This window comes from Poeciliopsis prolifica, unplaced genomic scaffold (genome assembly GCF_027474105.1).
Source record: "Poeciliopsis prolifica strain line A6 unplaced genomic scaffold, Auburn_PproV2 SCAFFOLD014, whole genome shotgun sequence".
NCBI classification, from domain to species: domain Eukaryota; kingdom Metazoa; phylum Chordata; class Actinopteri; order Cyprinodontiformes; family Poeciliidae; genus Poeciliopsis; species Poeciliopsis prolifica.
The window spans coordinates 13,016,885-13,027,500 of NW_026562389.1; the positions used below are offsets into that span (position 1 = coordinate 13,016,885).

The window sequence follows — 10,616 nt, forward strand, 5'->3', positions numbered from 1 at the left end:
CAGCGAGAAAGTAGAACGACAAAAACAAACAGATAAAGGCAAAGGGGCTTCAGGTCTCAAATCAGTTCAGATCATTATCGGGTCAGAGCTGCATTCCCTGCTTGTTTTCATCAGTTTTAAGGTCCTGAAGCGGTTCTCCATCAAAAGGTTTTTAAAAGCTGAAAAGTCAGCTTTTCTATTCCTCATTTACAGCAGAGGATGAAGAATTTGGCGAAGATCAGCAGGTTGTTCAGAATGATGTCGGTTCTTCTGTCTCTGGGTGGGTCCAAATATTATATTCTCTCCTTTTAAGGGATGATGTAAGGAAAGTTTTGGTGAGATCCAGGCCTGAAAGTTTCTCCAATAGAACAACACAATAGAAGAGATGATCTGTTGTTTCAATGTTGTTGTCACAGAAGGTCCAGCTGTTGGTATCAAAGTTGAATCTTTGTCTTCATAGTTCCCTGGATGAAAAAATGTTATAGAGAATTTTAAAATGAACCTCTTCTGCTTTAAGACTTAGAGGGTATTTAAGGTCAGCAGGTTTCTGTGTCTGAGTCTCCTGTTGTCTCATCTCCCCTTGATGAGATGAGATGTTGTTTCTAGTTCCCTCTGGTCCTCTGTTCCCTGTTCCTCGTTGGGTTCCTGTTGTTGAAATAGAATTTTAAAGTAGCACAATAGTACACAAGCTAACTTTTACGTTAAGACAAACTTAGATAAAGATCCAAACTAAAACAACTGGCCACTCAAAATTTTACATGAATTGTATAGGGAGGATTTTAAAGAAAGACAGACTGAGACTCCTTAACTCTCTTTAGACAGGACATCTATCTGCCAGACAATTAACAAATTCCTTAGTGTGGTTAAAAAGTTCACTAGGATCTTAAAACTTTTTATAAATAATTTTATTAGAATTAAATATAATTCTTTAAGCATGTTTTGAATTAGTTACTTCTTAGATCCAAAGTTATAGTCATTATTTAGCATTAGATTTTGTTTCAGTAAAACACAAACACGTTCTAGTTCAATCACTGAGGCAGAAAACCAAAACAGGCATAGGTCGTAAATTTAGCTCTGGGAGGGTTTGCAGGGACGCCTGGTACGGCAAAGACCCAGTTTGACAATCCATAGATCTGCCTTTGGGCTCTTTAGCAGAGGTAATAAAAGTAACATTAAGTGCATATATTTACATTTAGAGAAAGGCGCAGGCTTATAAAAGTTTTCGTTTGCAACAAAGAATTCGAATTGCTTTCTGCCCGAGTTCGCAATTTCCGGAAAAATGCATTTTTCTGCCTTTACTTTCAACTTGTGTAATTGTTTCTGTTTTGTCATGTCTTGGACTTTTGATAATCTAGGTGAGATGCTTATTGTAACATTCTTCTTGCATTGAATTTCTCTGGATAAAACTCTGGATATCTGAAGTCTGATGCCGTATGATTGCTCTTTCTCCCTCCACATATTGAGGCTCAAGAATCCGGGATCAGAGAGGAATTAACGAGCAAAATCAAGTTAATCCTCTTTTTTATTCTTAACACTGTGTATTCAATGTCATTTGACCATCGTTTCCTCCAGTTGCTGCTGGCATTGAGCCCTGGCTTTCCGCTCCATGGCTAGCTCCATGGCTAGCTTCATGGCTAGCTCCATGGATAGCTCCATGGCTAGCTTCATGGCTAGCTCCATGGCTAGCTCCATGGCTAGCTTCATGGATAGCTCCATGGCTAGCTTCATGGCTAGCTCCATGGCTAGCTCCATGGATAGCTCCATGGCTAGCTTCATGGCTAGCTCCCATGGCTAGCTTCATGGCTAGCTTCATGGCTAGCTCCATGGCTAGCTTCATGGCTAGCTCCATGGCTAGCTTCATGGCTAGCTCCATGGCTAGCTCCATGGCTAGCTCCATGGATAGCTCCATGGCTAGCTTCATGGCTAGCTTCATGGCTAGCTTCATGGCTAGCTTCATGGCTAGCTCCATGGCTAGCTTCATGGCTAGCTCCATGGCTAGCTTCATGGCTAGCTCCATGGCTAGCTTCATGGCTAGCTTCATGGCTAGCTTCATGGATAGCTCCATGGCTAGCTTCATGGCTAGCTCCATGGCTAGCTCCATGGATAGCTCCATGGCTAGCTTCATGGCTAGCTCCATGGCTAGCTTCATGGCTAGCTTCATGGCTAGCTTCATGGCTAGCTCCATGGCAAGCTTCATGGCTAGCTCCATGGCTAGCTTCATGGCTAGCTCCATGGCTAGCTCCATGGATAGCTCCATGGCTAGCTTCATGGCTAGCTCCATGGCTAGCTTCATGGCTAGCTTCATGGCTAGCTCCATGGCTAGCTTCATGGCTAGCTCCATGGCTAGCTCCATGGCTAGCTTCATGGCTAGCTCCATGGCTAGCTTCATGGCTAGCTCCATTGCTAGCTTCATGGCTAGCTCCATGGCTAGCTCCATGCTTAGCTCCATGGCTAGCTTCATGGCTAGCTCCATGCTTAGCTCCATGGCTAGCTTCATGGCTAGCTCGCTGTTGCTGTCTCTTCCTCTGCAGTGTGGAGTCTCAGTGTCTGGGATCATGAGCGCCCCCTGCCATGATCTTAGAGGTTTGACTGCTGAAGGAGGAACAGCTCATCCTGCTCTCTCTCCTCCTTACTGATAACTCTGCCTGTGAATTATTTTTAAAGTGACAGTTTTATAGTTATATTTACATTATTGACATCTTAACTGGATTACTCCAAACCTAAGGACTGGGGGATTTTCTTACTTTTATTTTTGCCTTACTTTTCTTTACCTCCAAGTTAAACCAGGGCAAAATGCCTCAAACTGACCCCAAGGACATGAGCAGTATTTTACAACAACTTCAGTTTATAGAAATGAAGATTAAACTGCTAGAGGTGAACTTTGAGATCGTTTCCTGTGGAAATGAAACAACTCTTCCTCAAATCAACGGAGAGGTTGTGCGCCCTGCAATGAGCAGCTCACCCTGGAACGCTCTGGGTGCCAAGCCGAAACAGGAATCTCGCACTGCGGATCCCATGAGACGACTATCAGGGAGAAACCCGCACCTGGACGAATCAGCGTGGCCGTCTCTGAGCCGAAACCCACCTTCAACTTCAACGCCTGCTCCGCCAAAGAAAGACAAACAAGCAGCTGCAACCAAAACGCCTCCACCGACCCTGCTGACCCCGCTGACCCCACTGACCCCGCTCCCAGGAACAAAGCAACCAGTCGGCCTTCTATCACCTGATCTAGAGAAACTCATCCATGCGTTTATCTTTAGTCACATTGATTATTGTAACAGCGTCTTCACAGGCCTGTCCAACAAATCAATCCTCCAGCTGCAGCTGATCCAGAAGCTGCTGCTCCTGTTCTCACTAAAACCAGGAAGATAGAGACATAACAGCAGTTTTAAAGTCCCTCCACTGGCTCCCTGTAGCTCAAAGAATAGATTTAAAATACTGTTGTTAGTTTATAAATTACTGAACGGTTTAGCACCACAATACATCAAAGATCTGCTGTTGTTGTATCAACCTTCCAGACTCTCAGGTTCTGGTTCTGGTTCTGGTTCTGCTCTGCATCCCCAGAACCAGAACCAAGAGAGGAGAAGCAGCTTTCAGCATCTATGCACCAAAACATCTGGAACAAACTTCCAGAAAACTGTAAAACAGCAGAAACTCTGACTTCTTTTAAATCTCAACTAAAAACACACCTGTTTTATTAGAAATGTAATATGTAACAATGTATTGCTTATTCTATGTTGCATGACTTTGTGTTTTTGTGTTTATGATGTGAAGCACTTTGAAATGCCTTGTTGCTGAAATGTGCTATACAAATAAAATTTGATTTGATGTTTGAGGCCAGAGAACTGCCTGCCTCACCTCCAGTCAGTTCTCTGGTTTCTGATCGCTGCTCTGCAACAAACACTGTAAATTATATATATATGAGCTAAATGATGGAAAATCAGTTGATATATTCAATGTTTTTAATGCTCAATGGCAGCCAGTGCAGTTAGTGAGACATTGATCAGTCCAGGTGATGCAACTTCCTGCTGCTTCACCTTCTGCTTCACCTGCTGCTCTCTGAGCATTTAAATGGGAAAATTATGTGATTTTGAAGAAGAAAATAATCAAATTTGGTTAAGCTGAATAAAAATGAAATACTTTGTAGTACAAACCACAGGGTGAACATAGCAATGTAATTATCTTATGATTTGATATTATTTCTCCATGTTGGAAGGTGAGGCTCTGCCTGCCTCCCCTGACTGGACATCACTGACATAAAGACTCCTTGCATGTCATTATCGTTTAAACTTCAGCATAAGTTGTAATGAGTTCAAAATCAGAAGTTTACATACTGTCTAAAGTTAAATCAGACCAAACTTGTAGATTAAAATAATCAATAATGAAAGAATCTGTAGGAGATTATTCATTCCTGGAATCTCTTTATTCATCAGGAAGATGGATACAAGATGGATAACAGTTGGTTTAATATGGTGATATCCTGTCTGCTTCTTGTTTGCTTCCTGTTTGCTTCCTGTCTGCTTCTTGTTTGCTTCCTGTTTGCTTCCTGTCTGCTTCTTGTTTGCTTCCTGTCTGCTTCTTGTTTGCTTCCTGTTTGCTTCCTTTCTGCTTCTTGTTTGCTTCCTTTCTGCTTCCTGTTTGCTTCCTGTCTGCTTCTTGTTTATTTCCTGTCTGCTTCCTGTTTGCTTCCTGTCTAGTTCCTGTCTGCTTCTTGTTTGCTTCCTGTCTGCTTCTTGTCTGCTTCCTGTTTGCTTCTTGTCTGCTTCTTGTTTGCTTCCTGTTTGCTTCCTATCTGCTTCTTGTTTGCTTCCTGTCTGCTTCTTGTTTGCTTCCTGTCTGCTTCTTGTTTGCTTCCTGTCTGCTTCCTGTTTGCTTCCTGTCTGCTTCTTGTTTATTTCCTGTCTGCTTCCTGTTTGCTTCCTGTCTAGTTCCTGTCTTCTTCTTGTTTGCTTCCTGTCTGCTTCTTGTTTGCTTCCTGTCTGCTTCTCTTTTGCTTCCTGTCTGCTTCTTGTTTGCTTCCTGTCTGCTTCCTGTTTGCTTCCTTCTGCTTCTTGTTTGCTTCCTGTCTGCTTCCTGTTTATTTCCTGTCTGCTTCCTGTTTGCTTCCTGTCTAGTTCCTGTCTGCTTCTTGTTTGCTTCCTGTGTGCTTCATATCTGCTTCTTGTTTGCTTCCTGTCTGCTTCCTGTTTGCTTCCTGTCTGCTTCCTGTTTGTTTCCTGTTTGCTTCCTGTCTGCTTCCTGTTTGCTTCCTGTCTGCTTCTTGTTTGCTTCCTGTCTGCTTCCTGTTTGTTTCCTGTTTGCTTCCTGTCTAGTTCCTGTCTGCTTCTTGTTTGCTTCCTGTCTGCTTCCTGTTTGCTTCCTGTCTGCTTCTTGTTTGCTTCCTGTCTGCTTCCTGTTTGTTTCCTGTTTGCTTCCTGTCTAGTTCCTGTCTGCTTCTTGTTTGCTTCTTGTCTGCTTCCTGTTTGCTTCCTGTCTGCTTCTTGTTTGCTTCCTGTTTGCTTCCTGTCTGCTTCTTGTTTGCTTCTTGTCTGCTTCTTGTTTGCTTCCTGTCTGCTTCTTGTTTGCTTCCTGTCTGCTTCCTGTTTGCTTCCTTCTGCTTCTTGTTTGCTTTCTGTCTGCTTCCTGTCTGCTTCTTGTTTGCTTCCTGTCTGCTTCTTGTTTGCTTCCTTCTGCTTCTTGTTTGCTTCCTGTCTGCTTCCTTTTTATTTCCTGTCTGCTTCCTGTCTAGTTCCTGTCTGCTTCTTGTTTGCTTCCTATCTGTCTGCTTCCTGTTTGCTTCCTTTCTGCTTCTTGTTTGCTTCCTGTCTGCTTCCTGTTTGTTTCCTGTTTGCTTCCTGTCTAGTTCCTGTTGCTTCTTGTTTGCTTCCTGTCTGCTTCCTGTTTGCTTCCTGTCTGCTTCTTGTTTGCTTCCTGTCTGCTTCCTGTTTGCTTCCTTCTGCTTCTTGTTTGCTTCCTGTCTGCTTCCTGTTTGCTTCCTGTCTGCTTCCTTTTTATTGCCTGTCTGCTTCCTGTCTAGTTCCTGTCTGCTTCTTGTTTGCTTCCTATCTGTCTGCTTCCTGTTTGTTTCCTGTTTGCTTCCTGTCTAGTTCATGTCTGCTTCTTGTTTGCTTCCTGTCTGCTTCCTGTTTGCTTCCTGTCTGCTTCCTGTTTGCTTCCTTTCTGCTTCTTGTTTGCTTCCTGTCTGCTTCTTGTTTGCTTCCTGTCTGCTTCTTGTTTGCTTCCTGTCTGCTTCTTGTTTGCTTCCTGTCTGCTTCTTGTTTGCTTCCTGTTTGCTTCCTGTCTGCTTCCTGTCTGCTTCTTGTTTGCTTCTTGTCTGCTTCCTGTTTGCTTCCTGTCTGCTTCCTGTTTGCTTCCTGTCTGCTTCTTGTTTGCTTCCTGTCTGCTTCTTGTTTGCTTCCTGTCTGCTTCTTGTTTGCTTCCTGTCTGCTTCTTGTTTGCTTCCTGTCTGCTTCTTGGTTGCTTCCTGTCTGCTTCCTGTTGCTTCCTGTCTGCTTCCTGTTTGCTTCTTGTTTGCTTCCTGTTTGCTTCCTGTCTGCTTCCTGTTTGCTTCCTGTCTGCTTCTTGTTTGCTTCCTGTCTGCTTCTTGTTTGCTTCCTGTCTGCTTCTTGTTTGCTTCCTGTCTGCTTCTTGGTTGCTTCCTGTCTGCTTCCTGTTTGCTTCTTGTTTGCTTCCTGTTTGCTTCCTGTCTGCTTCCTGTTTGTTTCCTGTCTGCTTCTTGTTTGCTTCCTGTCTGCTTCTTGTTTGCTTCCTGTCTGCTTCTTGTTTGCTTCCTGTCTGCTTCCTGTCTGCTTCCTGTATGCTTCCTGTTTGCTTCTTGTTTGTTTCCTGTCTGCTTCCTGTTCTTCTGTAACTTTTGGACTGATTCTGATATTTTCCATCCGTCCTCAGAGGAAGACATTCCTGGCATCGTCGGCGAGCAGGAAGTGTTTGAGAGCAGCTGAAGCTCCGCCTTCATCATCGCAGAGCCGCCCATTTTTCTCACCGCTGTGGGACACAGGAGGATTCTGGGTAATGTAGTGTTCATGTTGGAAGTGAGACGTATTCAGGCTTGGGTTTTTAATGTTTTCTCTGCTATTCAACACTAAAGAGTCACCTGACAGGTGCAAAAGTCTGAGAATAATACTGTGATGTCACTTCCTGTCATACTGCAGAAATATAAAGATTATAAGCTTTTCATCAGGACCAATTATCTTTATTCCACCTGTGATGTCATAGTGGGTATGGTCCATCAGCGGGGCATGGTCAGCTGATGGTGTAGCTGATTAGGATGAAGGTCACCAGGTGAAGCTGTGATGTCAGTGAGGGGGAGGAGCCTTTTGAGTTTGTAGTGCAGCCGCTCTTCTTCGTGCAGACGCTCTGCTCGCAGAACTGACCTGCACACCCAAACGTAACACACCTGTTCTGGTCAGAACCCGCCCACAAGACCTAGCTGTGACGTCATACAGCTGCACAGCTACCTGTGGAGTTGCCTGGACAGGTGCAGCGCAGAAAGTCGACGCAGGTGCCGCCGTTCTGGCAGAGCTGGCGCTCCGAGTCGCAGAGGTTCTCTGAGGGACAGATTAGAGTTCATCAGCTAGCTTAGCCTAGCTGATGAACTCTAATCAGCTAACGGCAAGTGTACCTGTGCACCCGGCTCCGCCTCCTCGCCATGTGAACCCAGACACGCAGGAGTCACAGCGCCGCCCGGTGGCTCCAGCTTTACAGCGACACAAACCGGAGTCTGAGCAGTGAGGAGACGCGCTGCCGTCCGGGTCGCAGTCGCACTCTGAGGACACGGTCAGCATTAGCATCATTAACATTAGCTTCATCAGCATTAGCACTAGCATCATCATCATCATCATCATCACGGGGTGTTAAACACAAATCACTCAGCAGGTGGCGCCACCATCAGGATCTACTCTTGTGGCTTTGCCAGCCGGCTGAGGGTCAGAGACCCGGACGGGTCAGAGACCGGGTCGATGCGTTTGGTGGTACCGACCCACACAGATGTTGTCGTCATCCAGTGGCAGCGAGGCGTTTCTATAGTAACCGAGGCGGCAGTATTGGCAGCTCTTTCCTCGCGTGTTGTGCTTGCAGCTCACACACGTCACCACATTGATGAAGTCGATGTAACTGCAGCGGTTGGAGTGACCGTTACACTCACAGTCTGGAGAACACACACACACACACACACACACACACACACACACACACATCAGAGCCTGGACTCACCTGAAGCCCCACCCTGTCAATAAAACTTTATTTCTACAGTCAAGTGGAACATAATCTATTCAAACATTTCTTAGATAAACCAGGAAACGATCAAATACTTTTTGGAAATAAAAGGAGAAAAAATTAAAGGAAATATGGAGGAAAATGGAAACAGACGATTTATGAATATTTCTAACACATCAATAAATAGAAATCACAGAATTATTCCTAGAAATGGATCGCGTCTCTCTGCTGGGCATCAGGAAGGGTTCTGGACCGGTTCTGGATTTCACTGAGCTGACAGGAACTGTTCCAAAAGAACCGTTCTAGAAGACCTGCAGGTCAGCAGAGGCTGAATGACGTCTGATCAGAACCAACAGAACCTTTAAACTGGTTCTGTGTCATTAATTGGCTTAGGGCTAACCCTAACCAGGACCTGTGCTCCAGAATCAAGATGGTTCTGGAATGTCCAGTCTGACTGCTGGGTCCAGTAACACCAGAACCAGTCGGTTCTGGTCCATTTTAGATGTTTGGCAGAGGAGGTTCTGATCTGGGACTGGATCCAGAACTAGACCATGTTTCTGGCTTCCTGTTGGGAGGCCTGAGGGGGAACTGGGAGGGAACTGGGAGGGAACTGGTCTTACCCTGGAAGTTGACGTAAATGATTTTGGACAGCTGAGTGGACTTTGGTCCTCCTGGAATCAGAATCTTCTGGATTGCTTAAAACATGAAGTAATCAGAGTAACCATGGCAACAACAGATCAAGGGTCAAATGTCTGACCAATCATGACAACATCTTATGAAAGCAGCAGCCATGTTGGTTAGTACCTTTCTTCTCAAAGCCTTTCTCCTCCTCTTTGGAAATGGCGACTCCTTGTGTGAACAGACAAAAATGTTGGTTTTAAACGATTCTGTAATTTTCTCACTGAACTTCATATTTAGTTCTTAACAGGCTTCATGTTTGAAAAGCAGAACAGGCAGTGGAGCCACTCTTTAGACGCTAGCATGATTAACACACTGCTTCTTCTTCTCTGTCTGTCTCCACAATGAGTCAAATCCAGAGGATTCCTCTGCAGAAGCAGAAATAAACTGTCAAAGCAAATTGACAGAGCATGAAGTACTTCCTTTTGGACTTCAAAATAAGAGATCCATGCAGAGATTCCAAAGTATTTCAAGCTACAACTTGTGTCATGAATGCACTAATAAGCTGATAGTAAATCATTTAATGACATTTTCTTTTAATGGAACAATCTTAAGGTTCCAGATCTTCTGATCAGTTTATCTGAATAAAGTTATTTTAACGCAACCAGTTATACCTTTGGTCTCCTTTTCTTCTTTAGACTCTCTTTTCCCAGATGCCGATTCTTCGGATGGCTGAGCTGCTTCCACCCCAGAAGACTTTTCTTCTTGTTGGGTTGCAGGATCACCAACGGATGCTTGTTCTGAACTAGATTTTGGATTTTGTAGTGATTCGTCCAGATCTAGATTAGCACTGGGTTTAGATGGATCCAAGGTTTCAAAACCTGGATTTAATTCCAATTCTCCCCCAGAGGGAGCCGATGGCTCTACTTCAGCCCCAGATGCTGAAAGGGGAACTATGGGTGGAGTTAGAGAGGGCAGGAGAGCATCTGTCAAAGCGCCAGGAGTCCTGGAGGACGCTACATCTGGAGGAGGTGTTTCTGGAGGTTTATTACGAGAAGGAAATTTAGGAAAAGGTATATCTGAAACTGAATCGGGAGAAGATGCAGGATCTCTAGAGGATAATGCTTCTGGAGGTATTTTTAAAGTAGATCCTAGAGGAGGAGATGCCTTTGGCAGAAGTAACTCAGAGGACGGTACATCAGTTGCAGTTTCTTGAGTTTTAGATGACCGGCTGCCTGGCGGAACATCTGAAGGTGGTAAAACTGAAGGTACATCACGGCGTACATCTTCAGGAGGTTCCATGGGACGAAGCATACTCTGGGCTTTTAAAATGGGCTTTTCTTCTTCAGGAGGAGTTGGGACATCTGGAGGGGGCAATGGGTTGACTAGAATATCTGGAGAAACAGACGTAGTGTCAACTCTGGCTGAAGGTGGAGCGTCTCCTTCCTGAGAGGTTGGAGTTGAGAGAGCGTCCCCTGAAGACAGCTCTTCACTGGGTGGAGTGATACCTGGAATGGTTGCTGGATTCTGGGCCCTGGTTGATGACACTACACCAACAGAAGGTGGAATGACAGTGGTCACCAAGTCGCTATCACCAGTCCCAGAATAGGTGGAGTCAAAGGGTGGTGTCACTGAGTTACGCTTTGACTCCTCCAAGTCCCTGGTTTTGGCTGAGATTGTAATGCTCTTACTGGCTACACTGTAGCTGCTAATGGTGCTACTGGGACTGTTGGTAAGTGTCCCCTGGGCTGTACTGATGGCTGAACGGATGTCTGCTGGAGGTCCTGTTGTACCAGCAGCACTAG

At 45.0% G+C, this 10,616-nt stretch overlaps 1 protein-coding gene across 1 annotated transcript in view; it reads right to left on the reverse strand.

Moving 5' to 3' along the window:
- Positions 1-6,507: 6,507 nt before the first annotated feature.
- The window catches only part of LOC129366213 (uncharacterized), a 13,633-nt gene continuing 9,524 nt past the window's right edge, over positions 6,508-10,616 (reverse strand). The window contains exons 8-15 of the mRNA XM_055039933.1: positions 9,486-10,616; positions 8,998-9,042; positions 8,814-8,888; positions 7,958-8,125; positions 7,601-7,744; positions 7,437-7,526; positions 7,181-7,352; positions 6,508-6,963 (exon numbers count right to left, since the gene is read on the reverse strand). The exon at positions 9,486-10,616 is cut by the window's right edge and continues 492 nt beyond it. Of these exons, the coding sequence (XP_054895908.1) occupies positions 7,222-7,352; positions 7,437-7,526; positions 7,601-7,744; positions 7,958-8,125; positions 8,814-8,888; positions 8,998-9,042; positions 9,486-10,616 (1,784 nt within the window). The 3' untranslated portion in view covers positions 6,508-6,963; positions 7,181-7,221. The remainder of the gene's footprint in view (positions 6,964-7,180; positions 7,353-7,436; positions 7,527-7,600; positions 7,745-7,957; positions 8,126-8,813; positions 8,889-8,997; positions 9,043-9,485) is intronic.